Source organism: Genypterus blacodes, unplaced genomic scaffold (genome assembly GCF_046128005.1).
Source record: "Genypterus blacodes isolate CSIRO-AG114 ecotype Tasmania unplaced genomic scaffold, CSIRO-AGI_Gbla_v1 ptg000061l_1, whole genome shotgun sequence".
NCBI lineage: Eukaryota > Metazoa > Chordata > Actinopteri > Ophidiiformes > Ophidiidae > Genypterus > Genypterus blacodes.
In genome coordinates, this window is record NW_027466873.1 from 2108138 (window position 1) to 2128322 (window position 20185).

The following is a 20185-nucleotide window of genomic DNA, read 5'->3' on the forward strand; positions in this document are numbered from 1 at the left end:
CTTAACAGAAACCCCCCCGGTGCTGCGCTGTGGGAAGCAGAGGAACACACACAGCGTTACAAGCGGAGCGGAGCGGAGCGGTGTGTGTGTGTGTGTGTGTGTGTGTGCCTGTGTGCCTTGCGTGTGTGCGTGTGTGCGTGCGTGCGTGTGTGTGCCAGGGCTGGAGAAGCGTCCGCGTTGCGTGATCGCGGTGGGCTGTGCGCCGTCACGCACTGGAGGTGCCGTGAAATGAGGAAAACTCAGTGGCGGAGTGGAAGAGCGTTATTTATAAGAGCGCGTATGGGAACATAGGAGGCACCGGATCAAAAGATTAATTGATTAAAATGGCCAAAAATACATCTCTTTATTTCCGAATTGTCGAGGGACGGAACCTCCCAGCCAAAGACGTGTAAGTCATTTATATTTTCTATATGTACTGAAGTCTTGGATTTAAAATGATATGAAACATCATATAGACTCAAACTGGTCATGTTAATTGGAATTTTCTGCTTAGACACTATTTCCCTCATAGTTTAAAGAGCATTGAGATTGAGAGACAGATTTACCTAAAAATTAGGGAAAACTGTAAATTAAGCTTTTCATCAGGTTAACTGGACGTGTGCTAATATTCCTCACTCTTCAGTTGTAGTAAAAAGCATAATGCTGTCATTTTGTCTTCTTCTTACAAGATCTGGAACCAGTGATCCATACTGCATTGTAAAAGTTGACAATGAAGTTGTGGCCAGGTGAGTTTTAATCCCCTCTGATCCTAATCGTTTAAATGAATAAACTTCTACTTATTCTGTAGGTTAAATTAAAGGTAAATTGTGTGTTTCTATTGACTTCTCAACTCTCATATATTGTGCAAATGTGTATGTTGGCAGAATTTGAATTCAGCTTTCATCACAGTTGAATATACAGTATATATAAACTGTTTGTGATGGGTAAGCACTCTTGCTGTGCTCCTACTACTTTCCACATGTAAGCCCAGATGGAGTGTGTGTGTGTGTGTGTGTGTGTGATCAGGGTGGTGGTGCTCACGGTTGTAGGTGGCCCCTCCAAAACAGAGAACCTGATACTGGTTTGGCCTTTAAAACACCCGCAGGTAACCATGGAGAGGGTGCATCAATTATTGCAGGGAGCTCCTGATGTAAGCGAGGAGAATGCTGGGAGCAGCAGAATATAGAATACGACCTCACATTTCTCTCTCAGTCTTTTACCATTCCGCTGTGTATTATTTCAAAATAATGATCTTCAGCTGCAGACTACTTTTCCTTGGAAATAAATATTTATTGGCTCCAACAACAATGCGGGAGGGGATTCAGTCATTATTGTTCCAACTGGTATCACAAGGGAAAATGATTCACTACATTCACTAATTATCGTGTTCTCGCTAACTGACTCCAGGAGTGTGATATTGGTGGATGATGTGGCTGGTAAATCCTAGAGGGAATTTATGGGCCATCGAAAAGCAAAATGTTTCCATCTTTGTAGAGAGATACTGCACGTTACATCAGCTGGGCACATTGATACATTGGCTGGGTGAGGAGCATAAACATTGATTTCTGTACCTGTATGTCTCACATGTCAAACCATCCATTTCAGGACTGCCACAGTATGGAAGAACCTTAATCCATTCTGGGGTGAGGAGTACACACTGCACCTCCCAATGGGATTCCATTCATTGTCCTTTTATGTCATGGACGAGGACACGATTGGGTAAACATATTCAGTCATTATTGAGCTTTTCAAATGATGGATGGTGTTCTGTGTTTGGTTAACCTGTTTCATAAAGAGGAGAAAATGTAATTTACAGTTGAAGCGTTTTTGGAAAACCTCTGAGCTTTTGAATAAACAAAGACTTTCAGACAGATGGTCGTCCAGATTGAGTGATGAAGTTCTTTTTTCTTCTCTTCTCGTGACCACCAGCTTCCATATCGGAGTGTTTTCCAGTTCATTGTGTCAAAGCGTGACAAAGACAAACACCTCTGATAGATTTTTCATTACTTCCTAGGCAATAATCTCTTCCTTTATCCTTTGCCACAGCCACGATGACGTAATTGGAAAGATAACGCTCAGCAAAGACACCATCGGATCTCAAGCTAAAGGTATGATTGGACGAAGCTGCATGGGTATGTGAGTAACGGGATGAGGACATGATCAGAGATCAGAGGTTAAACACACACAGAGTCCCATGACCAAATGAAAGGAGTGAGGAGCTTGACCCTCTGGGAATGTTTTGTGGTACACTCTCCCACATTTATTGCCATTCATTAATCACTCAATTAATGATCAAATTTGGTTGATTTCAAATTCAAAGGGTATGGAAGAAGCCCACACATTTGTTTTTGCGATGTCAATGGTGTTTGTGTGCAATAACTGTGATTGTTCATGCTGCATTATAGCTGCTCTTTGGTTTAGACGCCCACAGTGCTGGAGAATGAGGATAACAACCAAAGCAGATGGCCTTAATTCATTATAAAAAATGACCCTCTTACAGAGAGCTTTCGCGTTAAATAACTCACTCAGTATGTCTCCTCAGTGTTGCCTGAGCTCCAGCAGATTGTTTTCTGTCTTGGTTAGAGACATGCGGCATTGAAAATATGTTGTTTCTTTATGATGTTGAAGTTTTATTACATTATCAGGGTTATTTTTGCTGCATAGTGATGCAGCTCTTGGCAGCCACCTGCCGTGGCCTTCTCGCCTGTGATTCATTGCAACATGGAACGACTGAGTCAGTGACGCCCTCGCAGGCCAGCCTTGACGTTGTACTCGTGCTTGTGTCTGATATTTCTGAAATAATGAAAACAAAATACATCAGATTTGGCATTTCTGAAACATTTACTGTATGAGATAAATGATGCTGCAGTGGAAGGCCAAAGTTCTGTGCCGCTTAGACCACCAAGGACTACAGCAGGCCTGCATGCTATCTCTCAAGAGTCCTGCACTTTTCTAGCATTATTTGCACAAATGGATGAATCTGTACTGAACGCTTTCTGTCTGTGTTGTTGGTCCAGGGTTAGACAGCTGGATGAACCTGACGAGGATAGACCCTGATGAAGAGGTGCAGGGGGAAATCCACCTGAGTCTGGAGCTGCTCAAAGATACAGAGAAGATCAGCCTGAGATGTCAAGTCATTGAAGCCAGGTAACTTTGAGGAGCTTGAGCTCATTTTAGAGCTGCAGGATTATGATCTGAGGGTCTTGATCTGCTTAGAAACCTGTCTCGGAGTATTGCAGAGACCTCATCAGAGTTGTTTAGACCTCACTTAATCCATAGCTGCTGTAAAAGACTGTAGTTGTAGTTGGTCAATGTCGACAAGTGAAGAGTATTATAAATGTCCATACACACTCAGCAAACCTCTCTGTATGATTACAAATTAAATATGTATAATCCAGGGCTGAATAGTAAATGGCCATGATTCAGCATTAACATGGCAGCAGAACGGGCTTCAGACTTCAACCCTAATCTTATCTACACCTGAAGGTTATGATAAATTCCACAATATGACAAGGATTACAATGATTAGAGGCTTTGTGGCGTTCAGTTCAGTAAAATACTTCATACAAAGACATTTTGACGAGTGTCTCAAAAGAAGTCATGACAAAGAGAAAGATTCAGACCACAACTTTGAATATGTATTACAAATACAATCTAATAGGGTGATCTAGAGATGGGGGGAAAAAGTAATCAGTGATCAGTAATTGTATCTATATTACTCATACACCCATTGAATCCTTTCATTTAGATTTTCGCACACTAAACATCTAAATTGTGAATTTCAAGGTGATTTCACAATTGTGATACAAGTCCCTGTGTATGCCTGGAAACCCTGCTTTGCCAGTACGTGATGCTCGTTCTGACACGTGAATGTTGTTATCAGGCTACACAAACATGTTTGACTCGTCTCAAAGGAATTGGTACGAAGGTCGATGATTTACTAGCTTTTAAAGATTTTTTTTTTTTTTACGAGAGGAGATCGTCAGTGTGTCTGCTGAAATTGTATCGCCATCCCCCTCCAGGCCTGCACTCTCACTGCTCCTTCGCTTCCTGAGTCATACCACCACTATCACACCACTCACTGCCCCGTCTGTGTGTGTTTGTCCCTGGCTGTAATCCCCCCTCCCTCCTCCCCCCACCTCCTACCTTGTTATTCAAACACGCTCAGATTAATGCGAATTAAGCCGGATAGAGGGAGGTCGAGTAGTGGTTTCACTTTTCGCCTAAATTTACCGGGGCGGTAATGGAAGCAGGTCGAGTGTTGTAGTGTGTTTAATAGTCTTGTCTCTTTTTGGGGGTCGGATGACACCACAGAGACTTGGCTCCACGGGACATCTCCGGGACCTCCGACCCGTTTGCCAGAGTCTTGTTCAACAACCACAGCGCAGAGACTTCGGTGAGCTCCACGTGTGTGCATGTACACTTTGTATTGGCTTTAATGGAGACAAAGGTCCTTGTTTTTGATTTTTTTTGGGCAATTTTAATTCATTTCTATTGCACCAGCATGGGTTCGCAAGTATATGGAAGACATTTGAAAGCATTGAAACACAAAAAGATGCAACAAATTCAAAGAGATTTTAAAGAGGGTAAAAATTAAAACAGATTACTCACTCACTTACTTACTTAACTCATTAAAAAGAAAGGGTCTGTCAGAAGTGGAGTTTTAAAAATCAGGGCGATGACACAGATATTTGAACTTTCTTGGACTTTATGTATTGCATGGAAACTAAAGCTGCTTTCCCATGCTGATTCCGATCTCAGCAGACGGGCATTAGATGATCTAAAAGGTCTTTATGGTTCATAAGAAGAAAGCAAATTTGAAATATGTTTAGGCTCCAGACCACTTAGTGCTTGAAGTCAGTGGCTACGTCAAAGCACTTATTGTTGGAAGAAATGCGGTTATAATATCATTCAGTCATTTGAGAGGGTCTGAGATGGTCTGCTCTTACGATTTCTACAAATGTTGGGTTTCAGATTATCAAGAAAACCCGTTTCCCTCACTGGGGAGAAACTCTGGAGCTGGATTTGGATCCGGAGGAGTTGAGTGAGGAGGGAACTGTCACGTTGGAGGTCTGGGACTGGGATATGGTGGGAAAGAATGACTTTCTGGGGAAGGTAAGGACTAAATTACGATGACTACTCTGAGATTGCATATCTACTACAGCTGATTTCCTTTCAAGTGTTCACAAAAGCCACCTTATCTGTAATTACTTCCCACCAAAGAGTTGCTTCACACATACTTGTTATTGTCTGATATTTTCGACTTGTTTGTTTCGCTCCGCAGGTGGAAATCCCTTTTGCCTGTTTGCACAAGACTCCTCTGTTAGAGGGCTGGTTTCGCTTGCTACCCTTGGGAAACATCGAGGTTGACACTGGGTGAGGATTATGGGTGTGCTTGTTTGTAGGAGCTGGTAAGTGTGTGTGTGTGAATGAGAGTAAGATTGGCTGAGTGTTTTGTTGATTGCTTTGGGGATTGTAGAAGTTGGACGCAGCATTAATCTCAGTGGTCTTTCTGGAAGTATTTGCTGTGTTTTCTCCCACGGTGCATTTTAATGTTTGCAGGTGTGCAGCCGGGTCTCTGCCAGCATCTGTTAAGACCATTTTACAACAAGGAGCAAAGTGAAGCTAATCTCTGAGGTGTATCAGTGAATGACTCAGGAGGGTTGGAGAGAGGAGCGAGGTACTTAGATTGGGTCTGGGAGCACAAACTGGACGGCACATCTGCTGTGTGTGGAAAGTGAAAAAAGGGGGAATGAAAATGTCACAGTGACAGATTCAGATACCCCCAGTGGGAAATCCGCTCCAATCGGATCCATTACAACTGTCGGTTTGAATAAAAGAGAGTGATTCAACCCACGCTTGCTCTTGACTACTTAGTGTTCTGCAGTAGGGTGCTTAGCAAATCAGATACTTGCCTATTACACAAGGTATTGTATTTGATTATATTGCCGTTGTGGATTTGCATCTTTCCTCTTCATTCTTCATCACTAATCTTGTATGATTTATGTAATAAATGAATGATCTGCTCACCCAAAGTGTCAGGCACAGTAATGTTTCTCCTTATTTTCCTTTAAATGGCTGTAGGAAATATGCCTCTGTTTTGCTGTTGTTCTGTGCACAGCGGTAAGCTGGGAGCTCTGCGTCTGAAGGTGCGTTTGGTGGAGGATCGGATTTTACCGTCTGTGTATTATCTGCCCCTCATTGACCTTCTGGTGGAGTCGGTCATCTCCCCTGCAGAGGTCAGCATCATAAACCTTTCAACCTATTAACCTCTTCAACCCTTAACCAGCGCCGAAAGGAAGATGAATGGAGCATTTATCACCAGCAGCTTTAATACTTGCTCTTAGTGTACAAAACCTTAACTTGGGTAAATCTACTGGCTGGGGAAGATGTTGGTCCAAAACAGATCTGTAACTTAGAGGAAACGTACGAAAGGAAATGTGCCTGACAGGAACGTAGGCTACCTTCTATGCATAATATAAGACATCATGATCCCTGCATTATCTGCTCTCATCTTCCTGTATTCTTCTCATATGTCTCTTTATAATGAGATTTATTATATATACTCAAATGAAATGATATTCGACCCCAAAAGAAATGGAGTCTTCCCATCACCAGGTTGAGGACACCAGCGCTCTGACCATGCTGGAGGAGGTGACCACAGTGGAGAGCCGACAGGACGTTGCGATGACCTTGGTGAAGATCTACCTGGGCCAGGGCCTGGTGGTGCCATTCCTGGACTACCTGAACACGCGGGAGGTCAACCACACCAGTAAGACTACAAGAACTATAATGGCATAAAAAAACATCAGAACAATGTGTCAATGTGAGTGATGAACAAACGCCAGTGATAAATACAATACGTCCAAGAGCAGAGACTGCAAAAGGACCTGAGAACAGCAGGACCACAATCACGGGGAGTAGAGTGACTGAGTGTCTTTCTCCTCCATTTTTCTTGCACTTCACCTCATGAAGTGTTGCATTTTCTCCTGGCGTGATTACGGGGCAGCACTTGGTTAGAGTTTATTCAGAGGCAGTTGAGTGTGAGACATATAGACACACAGACCTGACCTGAGTAGACCATAACTTGGATAGGGAGGCAGTAGCTCAGTGGGTAGAGCTTTCGCTTGGGAACCGGAGGGTTGGAGTCCCTGCCGAGGTGCCCCTGAGCAAGGCACTGACCCCTCAATTGCTCCCCCTTCTGCGAAGGCTGGTAATGTAATGTAAGTCGCTTTGGATAAAAGCGTCTGCCAAATGATCGTAATGTAATGTAATGTATTGGATCCAATCCAACTCCGATTGGGGTCTTGGTGTAGCAGTGTGGACCTGTGAAAGCCTCTACATTAGACCCAAAGGCAGAAAGTTCAGAATTGCACACACTTTCAATTTCATGTGTCAACATCAATCCAAAGCTCAGCTCGGCTTTGTTGTGTATGCAGATAATTCGAGACAAAGGTTCATTGTATTGTTTTTATCACAAAAGTAGCTCTAGATGGATTACACAATCCTCAGTGTGTGTAAGACCTAAGTTTATCCCCCTGGCTCATTATTTATATTTGTTATTAGTCAGACTTTAGGATTTGACAATTTTCGTTCCGTTTGCAATCAATCATCTGTTCACAGACCCTCTTCTAGCTGTTGCTATTTTACTCTGATTGGACGTTAAGGCCTCTTAACCCCATGGCGATGGTAGTGTTTGTGTGTGGGCAGTCCAAGCCCACCGCTTCTATATTTACTGCCCCTATGCCAATTATTCACTCAACAGTCCCCTCTGTGTGCTCTTTGTTAGTGGTGTTTTTTTTTTGCCTCCGAGGCACAACAACCTTGCTCTAATTCACACAGGAGTTGTGCTTCGGTCTTTGGGTTTGTTAGGGTAGTTTGAGATGATAAAGCTCACATTTCCATTGCCACTCCACATGATCGAAAAGGATAACTGGCTGATTTGGAATAGATCCCAGAACAAGGCAGAGCACAGAATCAGGAGGAAAATGAAATGTGTACTAGTAACTAGTATGTGTTTGTGTGTGTGTTTGTGTTTGTGTGCTGGTTGCTCTTCATATCTAAAGTTCCCCCGGGGCTGCTTTCAAAAGTCAACCTTTCCCATCTCTACTCTGACCCTTAAAACCAAAAATATTTACCTAGCAAGCAGTTCCCATCAGGGTGGATATGTGAGCTACTTTGAAAGACCTCAGTGATGTATTTGAGTGAGTGATGGTCTGTCTGAACCTGAATGTTGATTTTACTTTTTTTAATCAGTGAAAATGGACTGAGCTTCACTTTCACACAGTTCATCATCATCATCATCATCATCAGCACAGACACACTGCTGCTGGTGATCAAAAAACAGCAAGTTCTTTCTGTACACTCAAACATCCTGCTTTCCCATTTTCAGTTTTATCTGCATTATAGAGTATATTATTTTACATTATATTGCATTGTTTAATGTTTCTAGACCTAAAATATTACCTTAAACTCTTGTCTCTCTGTTGCTCTCATAGCTGATCCAAACACGCTGTTTCGCTCTAACTCCCTGGCCTCGAAAGCCATGGAACAGTTCATGAAGGTACGTGAGTATTTGTTGTTTGATTTTATACTGCGGTTTATTTTACTTTTTTCACAAAAGCACGATACAAAGGTGCAGAGCCTGTGGAGGACATTTTACACAGCAAATAAGGCAAACTGCAATAGGATAAAAGCTTTCTGTAGTGGGCTCAGGATTTTCGACCATTGTAGCACTGCATTATTTTCAGCTTTTTCTTCCTGAACATTCTCCACGTCTTTTAATATATGCAGCATGATGATGATTGCCTTTCACATCATTATTTACTGTTTGTAGCCTGCAGGTTTTCCTGCGAGAATACAGATGAGTGTAGGCGTTAAACATATGGTATTGTATTCTGTATTTGTGTGTGTGTGTGTGTCAGGCTGTTGGCATGCTTTATCTGCATGAGGTGCTGAAGCCCATCATCAACCGCGTCTTCGATGAGAAGAAGTACATTGAACTGGATCCTTGTAAGATCGACTTGAACCGCACCAGGTAAAGCTTTGACCTCAGGATGTCTTTAACATGACTCATACCACATGTAGGAAAAGCTCACACTCTGTGAAATGGTGAAATGGAAGGCTGTCACAGGAGACGGCCCACTTTACACTTCACCCTCCAGACGAAGTCAATGTGAGGAAATGAGAAAAGGAATGTAAAAAGGGGAAAGGCTGTTGCTTGGCAACTGTCATGAGCCCCCTGGGATGTTTATCTCTGACATCGGAGGAAATCTGGATCTAACATCCACTCCATCTACAGTAGATCAGCCTGCCATCGCCTTATTTGTTGTCTGTACTCCTTGCCTTTATATCCTGCCTGTCATCTTTCATTCCTTCATCAATATCTGTTTTCATAGCTCCGCTCTCTGAAAAGCCCTCACATGTAATGACTTCCTCAGGAGCCCAGAGGTTATCAGGCATTGGCAAGCATTGGTAAACTTGTCCCATACTATCCTGAAAGTCGGACTAATCCATATGTAAAGTGGCTACTTTGTGTTGCATGAGTGTACACACACGCACGCACACACACACACACATACACACACACACACACAAACACACACACACACACACACACACACACACACACACACACACACACACACACACACACACACACACACACACACACACACACACACACACACACACACACACACACACACAGGGGATTCACTGATTATTCCCTACTGTGTCTCTTGAAGGCGCATCTCATTTAAGGGTGCAGTGTCCGAGGCGGAGGTGCGGGACAGCAGCGTGGAGATGCTGCAGACCTACTTGTCCAGCATCATCGAGTCCATTGTGGGCTCGGTGGACCAGTGTCCTTCTGTCATGAGGGTGGCCTTCAAACAGCTGCACAAGAGAGTGGAGGAGCAATTCGCTGAACCTGAGAATGAGGTCAGTCTTCAGTTGAATAAGGTGTAGAAACATCTCAAATTCAGGGCTTCATTGATTTGAGGGATTTTGGGACATTTGTAAGTAATCTTTCCTGTACATGTTAGAAATGTTGCTGCAGCTCTTATTTCTGGTGGAGACTGTGAAGTTAAAGCTGACTTCCTTCCACAACAATCACAATGACAGGACATCAGTTTGTAAAGTGTACAAAGGTCACCATTTCTGTGCCTACAATATTTATGAAAGGTCATAAAAGGTGGAATTATGTGCCAATCAGATCACCATTCACCATTAAAGGGAACAGATTATACAGTTTTCCCTGTTCTTTTTTTCATAAAGAGATCTATATACACTGATCCACTTCTATTCACCTTTGTCACATCACTTCTGTGCACATTGAGTGAAAACAGACAGGCCCGCCTCATTGTGATTGGCCACCTACAACCCGGCAGATGTGGACCAATCACTCACTCACCAGCTTTGTATACATATGTGTATATATTATATGGACAAATATTACAAGTTGTTGTAAACTCATGAAGGATGATTATCACTATGATATTACAAAGATAACGTCCGCTTCACCACAGCTCTTCCTTTTTCTTGACAGGATGTGAAGTATTTGGCCATCAGCGGCTTCTTTTTCTTGCGTTTCTTCGCCCCTGCCATCCTCACACCTAAACTGTTCCAGCTGAGGGACCAACATGCCGACACGCGTACAAGCAGGACGTTGTTACTGTTGGCCAAGGTAGGTTTCATAAAACACACACACACACACACACACACACACACACACACACACACACACACACACACACACACACACACGCGCGCACGCAGGCATACATATGATTAATGTCTGGACGTCAAACGCAGACAGCAAAGACATGGATCCACTGCAACTCAGGGCCACATGCTGTGTACCTCCAATTATGACTAGCAGCTGTAATATGTAATACATAGGGAGCATACTGTGTGTGTGTGTGTGTGTGTGTGTGTGTGTGTGTGTGTGTGTGTGTGTGTGTGTGTGTGTGTGTGTGTGTGTGTGTGTGTGTGTGTGCGCAGTTTCAGCTGGTGACAACCAAGAGAACATGCAGTTCTGAGCCGTTGTTTTTGCTGCTTATCCTCTCTGTGCTTTCATAATCCTCCTGAATATACAGAACAGTGAACAGGTGAAAGGCGAGAGTCACAAATTCAAAGCCTTTTCATCATGTTAGGTAATCACAACATGCAGTTATTCAACAAGTTCATACCAAAAGCAATACCTGCGTATTTTAATATCTGTATGAAAATGGTACTTTCTAGAAATGGTAGTTTTTATTGGTACTAGTAGATGTAGACATAGATGCAGGTTCCAGCTCCTATAGTCGCTTTTGGTGTCCAGCCCAGAAATCATTGTTGTTTGATTTGATGGCTTTTAAAGACTGGACTTTTATTTTGAAGAGGGTATATTTGACGAAGATTTTCCCACACAGCAGGTCGCAGTAGATTGTTTCACCAACCACCACAAGCATGCAAAGTGGTTCATATCCAATGTTTTCTGCAGCCGAACGTGCTGATTTTAGTGACACCTTCCCTGATTACGTCCAATCCAAACATCCTGTTTCAACCAGAAATGGGTCAAGTCTCAGAAACAAACATCATTAAAAAGCAGTAAACGTAATCTCCTCACGACAGACTGGGTGCTAATTAAGAGCTCATGATGCGTTTGAATCAAAGTGTCCACCAACCATCCTAAAAATAATCACCTCCATAATTATTTCATTAACATCATAGCAGCGTTAGAAGAGAAGTAAGAGCGCCCACCTCGCTCGTATGTACATGTGGCTTCTGTGGTTGCTGTCTGTGGTGCTGAAGTGCTGTTGCCATGGGTCCCCCACACAGAGAGGGAGTGAGTTATTTTTACCCCCGAGAGCACCGTGGCCAGGCTGCGGTTCAAAGCCGAGCATCAGAGAGGGCGAAGAGAGGGACTTCCTCCTCGCCCTAGGCCAGGTGTGGGCCAGACAAAAGGCCGCACAGCATGCTTGGCCTCAGGGACCCGTTTGATGTCAGACTTTGACATATGCAGTCACTCAGACTGTCAGTTACTGTCAGTTACAGTCAGGTTACAGAGTCTAATATGTTCTCCTGCAAGCTGAGGAGATTCTGATACTGTTTATTTTTTCCCTCAATAGTAAAAAAAAAATCAATTGATCTGCTTGCTTCTTGTATGAACCTTGCAGATCTCTCGGGTCATTTGGTTCTGGTAAGCAGACGCTGTTCCTCGAGTTGAATTTAAAACTCCAGACAACCTTCAGATCTTTTTAAGTTGCTTTTCATACTTTTCATTACATTTCCTGCACTGCAAATGCCATGTAACTTCTATTTAACTTTGACTTTTATGAATTTATACTCTCTTTGTTTTATATCCCATCATAACATCTTTGAATTGTCTTCTGTTTCTGTATTCTGTTTGAATTGTTTTTATTCTTTATGTAAAGCACTTTCACTGACCTTGTGCCTGAAAGGAGCCTTACAAATAAACTAGCCTTACCTTAATCCTGCACGCAGAGACAAACCGCTCAAGGCTGTTGAAAGTGCAGTCCTGTAGCTTTAAGCCATTGAAATGGAGCCACCATAGGGTAGCAATGAATTTCTCAGTGACCATAGTAACACGGTATGTGAGGCTAAGCCGAGTGTAACGTCTGTACTGGACTTACAATGCTCATGGAAGGTGGGGAGCATTTCACAGTGTTGAAAATGCCTGATTGATTCATTTTCATAGATTTTCATCTGCTTTTCCGGGTCCGTGTCTCTCTCTCTCTCTCTCTCTCTCTCTCTCTCTCTCTCTCTCTCTCTCTCTCTCTCTCTCTCTCTCTCCTACTCACTTAATCAGTATTTGGTGCCAGCGCCTTCGGCTTTGTTTGTTGGACCCCGGTCGTGTTGCCTAAATGAAAGCCTTTTGAAAGGATGGCGGCAAAATATGGATCTACCTTTATGATTTACATAAACATGTACAACGCAAGCTCAAAACACAGGAAGGAAATGAATTTGCAGAATAAAATGTAAAAAGATTTTTTTGTTTTTTGCAAGTTTAGAATGTGAGAAAAAAAGATCAAATGTGTTTGATGCAGAATAAAAGAATGAGTCCAAGCACCTTTTAGACCTCAGTCCTTTAACTTACTGCAAAGACAAATGATTGCATCTTTGCTGTTGCCAGGCTCTACAAAGCGTGGGGAACTTGGGCCTTCAGCTGGGTCACGGGAAGGAGCAATGGATGGCTCCTCTCCATCCCATTATCCTCCGCAGCGTGTCGTCTGTCAAAGACTTTCTGGACAAGCTGATCGACATCGACCATGACAGCGGTAAGGCCGATAACACTAAGCTGGTAATCAACAGGAAAGTTCAGAAGTGCTGCCAGAGAGCTGATCAGCTACCGGCCCGGTGCATGTTGATATTGAGATAAAATGAGACAAAAGCCCTGTGGTGAAATATTCATCATTACTTGGGAGCGTATGAAAAGATCTGACACGGTGAACGACTTGGCGAGGAGTTGGAGTGAGAAGCCACGGTCACTTGTACACGCCACACTGGTTACGCAATGCGGTTACGTCTTGCCTCCTTTCTTACCGTCATGTGTCAGCGAGGCTTTTGTGCTGTGACATTCCCTCTGTGACATCTCATGTTTCAGCCTCCCTCTGTCATCTCAACCGCTCTTTGCTCTTAAAGGCCAGTTTGACATTTAATGCTTTTCAGCTGGATTCGTTGTACAGAAGCGGTGTGTTGTTATGGCTCTTTGAAGTCGTCCTTCGTGTAACCATGGAAGGAGGCTCACACACCATTAATGAGGAATTGTTCAAAATAAAAGCATGTGCTGTAATTTTAACAGTAAACCGTCTTGTGTGTGCTCAGAGATGTACTGCTAGAGCTCCACCTTGTGTCTATATACATGAACAAGCCTTCAGATGCACATTACAAATAGAATATTCTCGGTTTGAAGCTCTTTCTGCTCCCCTCCACAGTGTCTGAGGTGCCGCAGAGGGCTGTGTTCATGCCCTCGGTCACAGTGAAGGAGGGGTTCCTCAACAAACACAAAGCAGAGGGACCCCAGCTGCTGTCCCGCTTTGCCTTTAAGAAACGCTACTTCTGGTTGACCAGTGAGACCTTGTCCTACGCCAAGACCCCTGATTGGCAGGTTTGTACTCGGATAAAGGCAGCGTGTCCCTCCCTCCTTCCCTTTGCGCTGCTTCAACATGGAAATGACCACCAGGAAATGCTAATTCTATTGACGCCGATAGCCTCCGTGGCCATGGCTCATTTCGTGGGTTGCGTCCTTGCATGCAAAGTCTAGAGGACGAGGTCTACGTGTTTATAGGACCGCCTGGTGAGACTCTAATAACATCATGCATAACCTAAAGTGCACATTGACACATTGATATCAAAACCCTTTTAGTTACTTATCAACTTTATTGTATCATAGACGCATTAGGCCGCATTTCTCTGCTGCACTCGAAGGATCTGACTAAAAGGACCACTGAGTCTAGTGGAGCGACTGTGATGTAGGCGGCCTTCAAAAGGATGCAAATGTTTGTTTTATGAAATACAGATTTCACTTTGTGTGATCTGGAATATGTCTACTACTGCTTATTTCTCAATTTCTGCTCGTTGGAACCCAAAACGGATGAAAAAAGTTTGAATTAATCTGTTAGTAGACGCATTGTATCCTTTTGATTAATGAAAAGAGGAAACATAGTAATCTTCCCTATATTGTCTATCTATCCCTATAATCATGTATTTGTACTCCCTCCTGTTTCTCTCTCTCTCTCTCTCTCTCTCTCTCTCTCCCCCTGAATAAAAGCGAGTGTTGATTGGAGGCTGTGGATATTCATGCTATTATTGCAAATGAGATTACACACAATGTCCTGGCTCTTTTCCCTCCGTGCAGCACTTCAGTCTCTGCTCCTCGGAAGTGGCTGATTTACACTTTAAAGTGGTCTTTTCTGCCATGCTGAACTCATCTTCACTTCCTTCTTCTCATTCGTCCTCATAACCGACCTGTTGTTGCCCAAACTTCTTCAGTAGTGCACATCGCTTTTAAATTGCAGCTGTAAAGTGTCGGTTTTGTTTCACTCGTGCTACGTTGTCAAAGGTAAGGCAGCATCTCATCATAGCCACTCGGCGGATACTTGTACTAATTGGTGGTGTGATTTTTCTGACTGAATTGTTGCAGGTGCGCTCCTCAATCCCCATTCAGCGTGTGTGTGCGGTGGAGAGGGTGGATGAAAATGCCTTTCAGCAGCAGAATGTAATGCAGGTCATCACCCAGGACAACGATGGCCAGCTGCACACCATGTACATCCAGTGCAAGGTGCATTGGTACTGGACACCAGGCAGCCACCAACACAGTTCAAATAGTTTTTGTGTTTGTTGGCACAGAAATCTTAGGAAATTAGGCTGTCGTGATTTAGTACTGGTTTTGGTAAAAGGTTTATGGTTCAATACTTTGATTAGAGGTGTTCTTGTAGGACAGAAATAAACATTTACATTTCAATGAATTCATCTGTTTTTTGACCCCATTTTCCTGTGCCATCTTCTGGAATCACTAAATGTCTGTTGTATTTGTGTGTGAACAGAACGTGAATGAGCTGAACCAGTGGCTGTCAGCCATCAGGAAAGTCAGCATCTACAACGAGCGCATGCTGCCCTTTTTCCATCCGGGGGCTCATCGCAGTGGCAAGTGGACCTGCTGCCTGCAGGCAGACCGTGCTGGTAATCCTGCTTTCATGCAACACACACGCACACACGACTAACCGGTGTTAGTGAGATGTTGCAAGTACAGACCATAAATGAACAATACAGCAAAATCACTATTCATTCTTACATGTACCTCACAATCCAACACTGAAGCTTCATTACTCGTCTTAATAACTGCATGCTGTTAGATGACTAATTTGTCGCTGGCTTAAAGGAGGAAATTACCCCAATGCATTTTTAATAGTGAAACCTCCAACTTGTAGCCGCCATGTTTGTGTTGCTTCACTGGAGGTTCGGCACTGAGAATGATAATTTGATTTTATCTGATAATTACATTTTGTCAGTGTCTGAGACACACACTCATACAGTGTACGCAGAGCTGCACATAAGCAGCATGACACAGACCCATAACGTACGCTCAAAAAGAAAATGAGAGATGGTTATCTCACTATCTCACTCTCTGTGCTAAAAATGCTTACTTACCACAATCTACTGCTTCTAGTTTTAGTACTGGACTCAAAATGTGCAGATACAGTATAAATGTGTGTGTAATGTCATGAGTCATAAGGCCAATAATGGCGTGTGTGTGTGTGTGTGTGTGTGTGTGTGTGTGTGTGTGTGTGTGTGCGCGCATGTGCATGTGCGCGCGTGTCTTCTCAGTTTCAGGCTGCAGTAGAACCCACTCTGCTGTGACTCTGGGTGACTGGAGCGACCCACTGGACCCTGATGTGGAGACTCAGACCATATACAAGCAGCTCGTGCAGGGCAGAGACAAACTCAGGTCAGGGTGCAGATGCAGTTCACGTTTTGGACACTAGAGGTCTATGTTGCCACATTGGCACAACATACTGCTGCAATGTTTCTTAAAATCAATTGTTAAACATGCGAGGCTGAGGTCATGTTGGAATTTCCTCTCCCAGGGTTTCTTCCCTTTCTTTATATATTAGGGTTTTGTTTTTTTATACATTTGGAGTTTTTCCTCATCTTCACAGAGTCTTCTCTGGGTCGGGAGCTGGCTGTTGTGGGCCTGTGAAGCCCTTTTAGACATTGTATGTGATACTGAGCTATACAAATACATTTGATTTGATACTTAAAAACACATTTTATCCCCAAACGCAAGGACCCCCTCTTTTTAATGCCTAACAACAGATGTATCGTAAAGTCTACCAGTTTTTTTTTTTTTTTTTTTTACAGTTTACCAATAATTGTTCATCTGTTAACAAAATTTACAGGATTTCCACTCCAGTGAAACCACAGCTACCAACAGGGTTACAGGCAGAAGTGGTGTGTAACCTCGGATTTGAGCATGACATTAAATTAAGTTACATTTGGGCACAAACCCTGAAATGGTCGAATTTAGGAAAAATGTGAAAAGATTACAGGTTTCTGGGGTTATGTTTTGTGGTGGTGGATGGGCCTTCAGTGCTCTCCTTCTCACGATGGCACGTTGGCGCCTTGCATGGCATTGCCTCTGCCATCAGTGGATGAATGAGAAATATTGTAAAGCGCTTTGGATAAAAGTGCTATCTAAGTACAGATTATTTACCATTTTTAAAATGACTAATGGCATTAACATTCCACTGATTTTGCAGGAAGAAATATCTGGAGACACCTGACGCTGATCAGACTCCCATTGATGAAGAAAAGAAGCCCAACTCTGACACTCACCCAGGTGAGGTTATAACCCTGACACAAAGCTCATTCAGGGGCATTGCCATCATGTATTTTCTACCATAATCTGTAATGTCATAGAAGTCCTTTACTAGGTCAAACAATCCCCCACAGCTGATAGAATTTCATCATTTAAGGCTTTGCGGATGAAGCTTTTTAGGTCCTGGAAGAGGACAATAACAGTCTGAGTGGGCTGGGTAATCCTTGCACGCTGGCCTAGTTTGTCCCTCTTGTGTGACTCACAGAGAGTTTGGATACTTCTGGAAGTTGTCACCGCTATAAACTCAAATGACACCCAAGAGTATTCACATGTCAGGACTTATTAATCAGTGCTTCACATGTTCTTGTCTTGTAGACGGTGCAGAAAGTATCGTGCCGCTCTTGAAGCCGGGTCAGAGCGTCGCCTCTCGGCTCTTGGGGGTGATCCAAGATCTGGAGCAGGCTCACGCCACATTCCAGCGCAGAGAAAAGGAGGGAGCTGTGAATGTCATTGTGAATCCCTAAACTGGCCAGCAACAAGGATCCTGAAAACCTGAAGGAGGTCAGTATCCTGTATCAGCATGACGCGTTTACTCCATCTCCTCTAGTGTTTTAATGCATTTCCTGCCGCAGAGATCTGAGGGAAATTCCGCCACCTTGAGTCTTTTTGTATTCGTCGAGTGCCACCGACTTTGACGGCAGAGAGATGAGGATACTCGGCGATAAGGACAGTGGAAGGATTTTTTTTAAAGCATGATCTGACTTGATATTTCTTAATGTAGATAACGAGCAATCTGTTGCATGGCCTGCATCCACCTGTTGTGAAATGTGAAGAGATGCTTTTATATTTTCAGATTCTGTACAGCAACTGGGTCATGAATTTTTATGCAAACAGCTTGTTGTAGTGTAAGCTACAGTATATGAATGTAAAAGGTGTTTCGCTGAGGTGACATTTCTTTTATCAACGTTTTGTATTGATTTTGCAGGTTCACCATGGCCACAATGTAGCAGTGATATTTAGAAAAAAAAAATATATATATATACATAGGTCATCCTTATTATTATGTATTTGAAGCAGTGGAAACTCCACACTATTACACTTGCTGTACAGTAAACAAAGTCAATACTGTTGTAACTGTTGCCATGGGCATTTCATAAAAACACGTGCTTTTGTTTGGTGCTATCGCCAGTGTTTCAACTCAAACCTTTGGATCATTGTAAAAAAAAAATGACAATGTTCTAGCTCTTCTGGGTATCATATGGGTAATATTTACCTTCAAACAATATAATATCCATATCCCTAAAGAATCCACCGATGACTAAAATATATAGATGCACCAGTTTACATTTTTATTTATCGAGATTTGGAGTTTACATTTGTTTATATTTGAGGTTTTGCTGCCACTAAAATTGGCTCACAGTTGTCAGGATAAGTTTGAGTTTGAGATGCCAAATTTGTATCTAAAATGTTTTAAATCGTGAAGTGCTCAATCACCATAGTACCAATTGTAATGTAATGTTTTCTTAAAGGGGACATATTATGTTTTGTTTTCTCTCATTATTATAGCGTAATAAAGCTGGAAGTATTTCAACATTGTCAAATTTGTGAAGTGCGTATAGAAGCTTTTGATGCATATAAACCTTTTCCATCTTGGTCCCGCACCACACTGGTCGGCTCCCATTGTATAATTCTAATTGTTGCTTTTTAAATCGACAGTCTCTCCAATGAGGGAAGGGAGTGTGTGAGACATAATTGAAACTTTCTGAACTTTTTGGAAGTCATGTCACGTGACCTTGAGCTGCAGGTGAAAATGATCTATAGAAATGCATGCATTAAGCCAAACCTACAGGAGCAGATCTGCCCTGAAAGCTCAGTTTTTGATTGTTCGTATACTTTTCGTAAACTTGAATTTACCCATTTGAACTGTTACACACAACCATTGTGCAGGAGAGATAGAGATAGAAAAATCTCAACAAAGTGGGCCCATTCTGAAAAAGAGAATTTTCACTCAGTTTGCACTGCAGTACTAAAACAGAGCCCTGAATCTGCATCATATGTCCCCTTTAAAGTATCTCAGAGACATGCAAACTGTGCATGGACACGCTGTAAAGCCATTTGTGCAAAGAAAGAATGACAGACTCATTGATTTATCAGAGATGAGATCTGTTGCCTGCTTAGACATTATTCAGGTTCAGTCACTGTCATTACATTTTTCTGAGGGATGTTTATTCATGTGGACTAAATATTCCTCCAGCTGTGAGCGAAGTATTATAGCAGACATGACAATCAATAGTTCATATTAATACAGATTTATTAAGTGTTTTGGTATTCGCTGCTTTTCCAAAATGTGTTTTATTGATTTGCCATGTTCTCTCTTCAGATGTACCAACAAGCTTTTTAAAATGAGATTGATTCTCGCTGTTGTGCTTGATATTCCCCGGAATGAGGGCTGTTACGACAAAACAGAATGTATTTTATTTTGCAAAGACAAGATGTTTTGTTCCAAATGGATTGCTACTGTGAACTACACACCATTGTATGATTCAGTAAAGATTTCAGCTCACATCCATTGTTGGTTTGTGCTTAAAAAAGCTTCAAAAATAAAGCAAAGAAAGAGCTTGAGTCGTCTGTTTAACGTGAATCAACAAGAAAAATACAAGATAACATGAAATTAGACTTGATGAATGAATGGATGAATTAATTTTTTTGAACAAAATGAAAATAGTAAAACAAACAAAACAAAAAATTATCTTTGAAAAGGACTAGGAAGTAGTATACAACCTGTTTCTTCATTAACTCAGATTTTAGTTCTTAAAATAGATTTAAAATAGATCTATTAATTAATTTACTTGCACTTGTATCAGTTTACAGAGCGCTTTAATCTAT

The 20185-nt window shown here is 42.4% G+C and overlaps 1 protein-coding gene across 1 annotated transcript; it reads left to right on the forward strand.

The window, feature by feature from the left end:
* Positions 1-283: 283 nt before the first annotated feature.
* Positions 284-19882, forward strand: rasal1 (RAS protein activator like 1). Its single transcript, XM_076154200.1, has 21 exons — positions 284-388; positions 669-725; positions 1585-1698; positions 2026-2087; positions 2997-3126; positions 4294-4375; positions 4954-5094; positions 5264-5355; positions 6101-6218; positions 6598-6751; positions 8478-8542; positions 8904-9016; positions 9726-9918; positions 10526-10663; positions 13115-13259; positions 13917-14089; positions 15125-15262; positions 15528-15663; positions 16309-16429; positions 17241-17320; positions 17675-19882. Exons 1-21 carry the CDS (start codon positions 324-326, stop codon positions 17821-17823), a joined length of 2466 nt encoding a protein of 821 aa, XP_076010315.1. The 5' UTR covers positions 284-323; the 3' UTR covers positions 17824-19882.
* Positions 19883-20185: the final 303 nt, after the last annotated feature.